The sequence below is a fragment of the Propithecus coquereli genome, unplaced genomic scaffold (genome assembly GCF_000956105.1).
Source record: "Propithecus coquereli isolate 6110/MARCELLA unplaced genomic scaffold, Pcoq_1.0 Scaffold438, whole genome shotgun sequence".
Classification (NCBI taxonomy): Eukaryota; Metazoa; Chordata; class Mammalia; order Primates; family Indriidae; genus Propithecus; species Propithecus coquereli.
The window spans coordinates 416,912-425,268 of record NW_012150152.1 but is presented as its reverse complement, the minus strand read 5'-3'; the positions used below and the strand labels follow the sequence as shown (position 1 = coordinate 425,268).

At 57.5% G+C, this 8,357-nt stretch overlaps 1 protein-coding gene across 1 annotated transcript in view; it reads left to right on the top strand.

Moving 5' to 3' along the window:
* Positions 1-8,357, top strand: part of NCAN (neurocan) — a 23,371-nt gene that overhangs the window by 7,007 nt on the left and 8,007 nt on the right. Inside the window, exons 4-9 of the mRNA XM_012654100.1 lie at positions 991-1,165; positions 1,262-1,389; positions 1,838-2,131; positions 3,091-3,654; positions 3,869-4,281; positions 4,342-5,293. Coding sequence (XP_012509554.1) covers positions 991-1,165; positions 1,262-1,389; positions 1,838-2,131; positions 3,091-3,654; positions 3,869-4,281; positions 4,342-5,293 — 2,526 coding nt within the window. The remainder of the gene's footprint in view (positions 1-990; positions 1,166-1,261; positions 1,390-1,837; positions 2,132-3,090; positions 3,655-3,868; positions 4,282-4,341; positions 5,294-8,357) is intronic.

Sequence of the window (8,357 nt, the reverse complement as noted above, 5' to 3'; positions counted from 1 at the left end):
CCTTTATTAAATTCTTCCTGTTGAAATACCCAGTGCAGTTTCTGTTTTCCTAACTGAACAAGGTGGACAGGTAAAAATTAATAATAATAATAATGATTAAAGCAGTCTAGGACAGGGTGTGGCACACAGGAGATGCTCAATACATTTTTAATGTGTGACTCAATGAAGGGACTGTGGTACGGAAAACATCCCGTGGACTGGGAAATCTATTCCCATAATTTATGTTGACCTTGGGTAAGTCCCTGCACCCCCTGTTCTGAGGCTCAATCCAGTCCTCCCAAACTGTGAACTGGGGACACAAATAGTATTGCATTCCATATTTTATGGGGTCCACCAATCATCCCCTTTCAAAGGCCCCACTTCCCAAAACTGATAAAACTCAAACAAACCTGATGAGTGGTAAAAGAAGTGAATTCCACCTCTAGATTTGTTCAATTGCCCTCATTAAGCCAAACATATATTAAACATCTACCATAAGTGGTGGTGACAGGGTCTTGCTATGTTGCCCAGGCTGGTCTCAAACCCCTGGCCTCAAGCAAACGTTTCACCTTGGCCTCCCAAAGCTCTGGGATTACAGGCATGAGCCATTGTGCCCAGCCTTCTCAGTCTTGATTAGATGGAGCAAAATGTTTAATTCTTTTATCTTGCTTAGCCATTTCTTTCATACCTAAATCAGAATTTGAGTCACAGTGAGCCTGTTATCAGTGCTTCACATTCTGGCTTACATGTCAACTCCTCCAGGAAGCTTTCTAGCCCTTTGTGGCCGCTGTTATCAGTTTCCTCATCTGTAAAATGGGGGCATGTGGATCTCACTCCCCACCATCACCCTAGCACTGTGCCTGGTGCTGAGTAAATGGGTGTGGTACAAGGCAACGTAGGGCAGCGGGTCTATTATTAGCAGACTGGAGGGGTGTCATCCTGTAAGAGGGAGGTCTGTTCTTGAATATTCTGACATAAATTGACCCTCCCATCCTGGATGTTCCCCCACAGGCGTTGTGTTCCACTACCGGGCAGCCCGGGACCGCTATGTGCTGACCTTCGCTGAGGCCCAGGAGGCCTGCCGTCTCAGCTCGGCCACCATTGCAGCCCCTCGGCACCTGCAGGCTGCCTTCGAGGACGGCTTTGACAACTGTGATGCTGGCTGGCTCTCTGACCGCACCGTTCGGTGAGGGGGTACACAGGGTGAGGAGATGGAGGAAAGAAGTTCCTTGGGGGCTCCAGGAGCACACCTCTGAGACGGACCCTCGCCTTGTGTTGTCAGGTATCCTATCACTCAGTCCCGCCCTGGTTGCTATGGCGACCGTAGCAGCCTTCCAGGGGTTCGGAGCTATGGGAGGCGCGACCCACAGGAACTCTACGATGTGTATTGCTTTGCCCGGGAGCTGGGGGGTAAGTCTGAAGTTGGCAGGACCCCGACCTTCGCCCCTCCCCCTAAGCCCCTGTTACTCTCCCCACTCCATCCCTCCCTAAGTCCTTATGCAACTCTCCTAAGTCTCCTCCTCTCTAAACCAGCAGCCAGCCCCCTCTGAGCTTCCATCACTCCCTGAGCGCCTGTCCCCTCCCAGACGCCCTCCCCCTCCCTGTCCCTTTTCTCCTCTCTGATCCCCCCTCACCAAGCCCTTCCCTCTCTCCGAAGCCTGACTTACCTCATTTGTAAAAAGAGGCTAAAGCCTCCTCTTGTTAGCTCTGCGTGATGCTCAGCTGCCGCTGTCACCGCCTCGTTTAACTATCACCCAAACCCAGCCAGGTTCGGGCCGTTTGGAGTGAGACCCCCTTCCCGGGCTCCGAGAGAGGGTCCCCCCGGGCCTCCCTAACCTCCGCCCGCCCCCTCCCGCAGGCGAGGTCTTCTACGTGGGCCCAGCCCGCCGCCTGACACTGGCCGGCGCGCGTGCCCAGTGCCGCCGCCAGGGTGCCACCCTGGCCTCGGTGGGACAGCTGCACCTGGCCTGGCACGAGGGCCTGGATCAGTGCGACCCGGGCTGGCTGGCCGATGGCAGCGTGCGCTACCCGATCCAGACGCCGCGCCGGCGCTGCGGGGGCCCAGCGCCAGGGGTGCGCACCATCTACCGCTTCGCCAACCGGACCGGCTTCCCCTCGCCCGCCGAGCGCTTCGACGCCTACTGCTTCCGAGGTGGGTGCAGCGCGCGGAGGCTGCGGCCCGGGTGGGCGCGTCCGCCGGTGGCCACGCCCTCAGGCCATTCGCTTTGGTGAAAGCCACGCCCCAGAGAAACGGGCTTTGTGATAGGCCACGCCCCCGAGAGGCCGGCTTTGGGATAGGCCACGCCCCTGGCGAAGACCACACCACCTGAAACGGGTCTTTCCCCAGGAGCTCCTACCCAGGGGAGGACCAGGGCTCCGGCAGGAGGCCAGACTCTGGCGCCAGAGTCATATTTACCAGTGGGCCTTGTCTCCTGAGGCACGATAACCCTGAAAGACACGCCCCTGGGTGGGGCATATTCTACCTGGAGCCACGCCCATGAGCACACACCCTGTAGAAGAGGGAATGCCTCCATTGGCCATTGGCCACGTGCCCTGGACAGGTGGCCACACCAGAAATGACACACACCATGGTGCGGGGGAGGTGAGGGGCACAGCTTTGGAAGCTGCAAACCTCAACTCCAAGGAGCCAAGTCCTCTGTGTAAGCTGCCTGCTGCCCTGGGTGGAAAAGAAAAAAGAAACCCTGGTAGGAGGAGTGCCACCCGCCTGGGCACCTCCTACAGCAGGGAAGATCCACGGCCAAGGTGCAGTGGAACCGGCCCATGGGCTAACCTGACGTCATGAGGGTTGGACACTGCCTGAGCTTTGCCCGTGAGCCAAACTGTCTCTTGACTCCTCAGTGCGATCAGTTGACTCCAACCCTGAGAGTGGGCTCAGTCCAGCCCCAGCCTGAACAGTGGAGGTGATAACTTTGCACCTCCTTTCTCAGGCTGGGGGAATCTCGGAAACCACCGAGAGAGACAGAGGGGTACAGAGAGACAGAGGTGCATGGAAGGTCTGTGCTGCAGCATGCTAGAATGTGAGTAGATTTCAAGCAGAACTTCGCAGGCAGTCCCTGGGCCTAACACAACCTCTTTTGCTTTCTCCTACAGCTCATCACCCCACACCACAACATGGAGACCCAGAGACCCCATCATCTGGGGATGAAGGGGAGATTCTGTCAGCAGAGGGGCCCCCTGTCCAAGAATTAGAGACAAATCTGGGGGAAGAAGAGGTGGTCACTCCTGACTTCCAGGAGCCTCTGGTGTCCAGTGGGGAAGAAGAGCCCCTGATCTTGGCAGAGAAGCAGGAGACTCAAGAGACCCCCCGTCCTACCCCTGGGGACTCCACGCTGGCCTCAGGGCCTACTGAGGAAGTGTGGCTGAGCATGGTGGCCAGCACTGCAGTGGGTTCGCACACGGAGGTGGCCCCCACCGGGCCCACACCTAGGAGGAGGGGGCGCTTCAAAGGGTTGAATGGGCGCTACTTCCAGCAGCAGGAACCGGAGGGAGGGCTGCAAGGGGGGCTCCAGGCCAACACCCAGCCCCTCACCCCAGAGGCTGCTGGGAATCATGTGGAACCTCCCTCAGCCCCGGGAGCCACAGAGGCCTTGGGGAGTGGCTGGAACAGGAGCCCCTGGCCTGATCTGACCAATGAGGTGGAGGCGCTTGCAGCTGGTGAGTTGGATCCATGGGGAGGGGTACCTGCCTGAGGATCTGGAGTTGGGAGGGGGAGATATGGCCACAGTCGTGACAGGGGAGGAAGCTCTGAATGCCAGCTGGGTCCCCTGGCCTTGGAAGCCCCTCTTCCTCAGGCCTAGAGCAGAGGAGATAGTGAACAAAGGAGGCTGCTGGGAGATAATCACAATTACTGCGGTTGATGTTGTTGCAGGTTCCCCTGGTGGCAGGAGCTCCCCAGAGCCCTGGCTGTGGCCCCCGACCATCGTCCCACCCAGCATCCCTGGCCTGGAGCTACAGAAAGCCAAGGGCCCCAGCATGAGGCCAGCTAACGCGGTCCTGCCCTGGTCTCCCTCAGAGGCCACTGTCCCGGCTCCCAGCCCCTCAGAGGGACCCAGCCCTGCCCCTTGGGAGGTGTCCCCCATAGGCACATCCCCAGAACTCCCTATCATGGCGATGCTGCGTGCCCCCAAGGAGTGGCTCCTGCCACACCCTACACCCATTTCCACCGAGGCCAAGGGGGTCGAGGGGCATGGTGAGGCCATGGCCACTGCCCTGCTCTCCCCTACCACGGAGACCAAGGTGTATTCCCCGCCCCCCTCCTCGGATGTGACAGGACAGGGTGGAGTGGTCAGAAGCATGACATTCAACAGCCACGGAGTGGGAAGTCCCACGGCCCCCTTGCAGGCAGTCGTGGACACAAGAGCTGGAGCCAGCTCCGATGCCCCCAGGGAAGACTTTGGAGAAATTAGGGAGACCAGCCCTACACAGCCCCCCAACGCTGGGCACCCCAGATCCAGCCCCTGGGCTTCTGTAGACAGGACCGTCATGACAGGTTTTGCCTCCACTGAGGCTGCCACTGAGCCCACGGGCATCAGAGGCATCTTGGGGTCTGAGTCTTGGGTCTTCAGCACGGCAGAGAGCCTCACTCCCAGCTCTCGGGCCACTGTTGACCAGGTGGAGAGCCCCCGGCCCTCACCCTATAGCAAAGTGCTGGATGCGAGCCCTTCGTCTGCACCCTCGGAGGGTCCTGGAGTCCTCTCGGTGCCTGGAGTCACCTTGAGTTTGGAGCCTTGGGCTGCTACAGATGAAGGAGCCACGATGGGTCCCAAGGAGTCCACAGCCACGGTGGATCCCAGCGATGCTGGTGGAATTTGGGAACCTGGATCCCATGTGTCTGAAGGAGATAAAAGTCCCACCTTGGCTCCTCAGGTGGCTGTGGATACGAGCAGGGTGATGTCCCTCATGTCCCTGGATCAGGTGGACAAGGTTGGGGTCCTGGGCATGTCCACACTGGCCTCCTCCAGCTCCCATCCCCTCCTGGAGCTTCGGCCGGAGGGCCAGGCAGAGGCCCAGGGGACGCTAGGAGCTTCAGCCCTTCCGCATCAGGGCAGCACCCTGGGGAAGCCGGATCTCCCTCCTTGGACACCAACTGTAGCTAGTGTGGACGAGGCTGCCTCAGTTTCCTCAGGGGAGCCCACAGCGCTGTGGGACTCCACCGGCACCCTGCTGCCCCTCTCCCTGGGCGCAGAGGAGTTTGCGCTGGAGGTTCTGACCGGGAGCCCCTTCTGGGAGGAGGCGGCGAGTGGAGAGGAGCCGGCACTGCCAGGGATCCCTGCAGATGGGAGCACGGGGGACGGTAAGTTCAAGGTTCCACGGCCTCATCCAGCTCGCTGTGGTCAGGGCTTGGGGGCAGGGCCTGGGGTAGCCAAGAGCAGGCAGGAAGGGTTGTCCTGGGGTCTGGAAAGTATCTAGCAGGGGGTAATGCTGGAGGCACGAGCTCTTCAGGTGGAGTAGAATTTTGGAGAGGATGTTCCTGGCAAAGGGACCGGCACGTGCAAAGGCCAGGAGGCGACGCTGCCTGTGCTCCGGCTCTCCCACAGCGAGTGTATCCCACGACCAAAACGTGGCAACGATGAGGCACCAGGCAGAGTCTGACTCGGGGAATGAGTTCAAGTGACAAACCACTGCTGTGTCCACTTTGAGCTGGATGGCAGGGACCCCCGCAGTCCGAGAGAGACAGAGCCTGGCACAGACGCCTCCCAGGAGAGGCCAGAGGGAGCAGGCGTGTCAGGAAGGACTTCCGGGACAAATGGAAATTGGGGACCTCGAGCCACAGGGAATGTGGGTGCCAGGAAGGGGCAGAGGTGATGAGCATCGATCCCATTCTACAGACAGCAAGCTGAGGCTCAGGGAGGTCTGCCGATACGCCGCTAGTGGCCGAACCTTGGTTCTGTGCCCAACAGAGTCCAGAGAGAGCCACCGTGCTGTTCTCCCTGGCACCGGGTCTGCCCCCAGCTCAGCCTCAAATTCTTGCCTTTCTTAGGTTCTGCCGTATTGAGCTGGGTTTTTTGACCAAATGAGCTTTAAAAGAAATTTTAAAGGATGGGCGCGGTGGCTCACTTCTGTAATCCTAGCACTCTGGGAGGCTGAGGCAGGAGGATCGCTCAAGGTCAGGAGTTTGAGACCAGCCTGAGCAAAAGTGAGACCCCCGTCTCTACTAAAAATAGAAAGAAATTATTTGGACAACCAAAAAAAAATATATAGAAAAAATTAGCCGGGCATGGTGGCGCATGCCTGTAGTCCCAGCTACTCGGGAGGCTGAGGCAGGAGGATCGCTTGAGCCCAGGAGTTTGAGGTTGCTGTGAGCTAGGCTGATGCCACGGCACTCTAGCTCGGGCAACAGAGCAGGACTCTGTCTCAAAAAAAAAAAATTTTTTTTAAAAGACAAAGCTAATTAAGAAGCCCTTTCTCTGAGTTGCAAAGCACTCTTATTAACACAGTCGGTTTTGAACTTGCTCCTTTTTTTTTTGAGATGGAGTCTCACTCTCTTGCCTGGGCTAGAGTGCCGTGGATCTTGCTCCTTTTTTTTGAAGGCAAAGTGTTGCGACGACAGAAATAGCAGACGGAGGGTTTCAGCATCCACCCTGTCCCCTCTGCAGTGTGTTGGGGTGGGACCTTCTTTCCTTAGATGCCCAGAGGCAGCAGCCCCGGGGCAAGGCGTTGGTATGGATGGAGGCTGAGACCGGTTCCTGCCTGTGTGCTGGACTGGGTCTGAGCACGTTACTGAAATTATCGTGGTTAATCCTTATAACAGCCTGTGGGACAAGTTCTAATACGAACCTTGCTTTACAGATGGGGAGACTGAGGCACAGGGAGGTCAAGCCACTTGGGCATCCAGGCAGCTAAGGAGTGGCAAGGCTGGGATTGGAATCCAGGCTGCTTGGAAACAGGGTTTCTGTCTCAACCACTGGGCTGAAAATGCCTGGTTCATTGGTGTAAAGAAACATGTATGAAGTCCTGGGAGCCGGTGGGCTTGGCCAGGGAAGGGCGGTGGGCGGTCTGTCCTTGAAGGATGAACAGAGGGAGGGAAGGTCAGTGTCAAAAGAAACAGGGAAGGGGCAGCAGAGAGGTGGGAGGGAAACCGCTAGGAATGCCAAGGAAATAGGGGCTGCAGTGGTCCCTGGGCCCGGCTGGGTCTGTCTTGGACTTTGCTAGATTCCTGGCTCCAGACCGAAGCCGGTGGCAGTGCTGGGGAGACCCAGGCGCCTACCCACCCGCTTGCAGCAGAAATGCTAATGAAGCCAAAAATAAACGCAGTACCAGCGAGCGACTGAATCACCGCCAGTCCGTGGGCAGGTGTTGGCAGCGCAGGGCACCTGGTGGGGCTCACGCGTCCCGTCGCTCGGCAGCCCCACGCGTGCGCACGCACGTGCGAGGCCATGGTTCGGCCACACGCCCCGCCTTCTACAAGCCCCTTTGCTATCCATGGGGTACATGCCAGCACCCCTGGGACAGGCCGCAGCTGCCACCCTCATTCAGTTAGCAAGCAATTATTGGGTGCCTGCTGTATTCCTGGCCCTATGTTGAAAACAAATCCCCCATCCTCTGAAGGCTGACATTCTAGAACAACCCTCTAGAACTTTCCCAGTGATGGAAATGTTCTCTATCTACACTAACTTGAAATGTGGCTAGTATGACTGAAGAACCATGTTTTTACTTTAGTTTCATTTTAATTAATTTAAGCACGAATACCTATATGTGGCTGCCACATGGACCCTCACTGCTCTAGGGAGAGATATGAACAAGAAATGATGATTCTAATGAAAAATTAAATTATATTGGTGGTTAGAAAGTGCTAAGAGGCCGGGTGTGGTGGTTCATGCCTGTAATCCCAGCACTTTAGGCGGCTGAGGTGGGAGGATCACTTTAGGCCAGGTGTTCGAGACCAGCCTGGGCAACATAGCAAGACCCCTGTCTCTAAAAATTTTTTTTAATTAGCCAGGCGTGGTGGTGTTCACCTGTAGTCCCAGCTACTCAGGAGGCTGAGGCAGGAGGATCGCTTGAACCTCGGAGTTGGAGGCTGCAGTGAGCTAGGATTGCGCCACTGCACTCCAGCCTGAGTGACAGAGGGAGACCCTGAGTCTATTGAAAAAAAATGATAAGAGAGAAGTAAAGCAAAGGCGGGAGGGGGTGCGGGGGGAGATGCCGGTGGGTGGCTTGCAACGGGGACAGTGTGTCAGGAAAGGCCTGTTTAACCAGAGGAAATTTGAGGAAGCCTGAAGGAGTCTGGGAGGGGCCATGTGGAGATGTGGTGGAAGAACATACCAGGCAGAGAGAATAGCCCGTGCAAAGGCCCTGTGCCTGGCGTGCTGGGGGAGCAGGGGACCAGTGCGGCCGGAGCAAAGGAGGCGGAGAGAGGG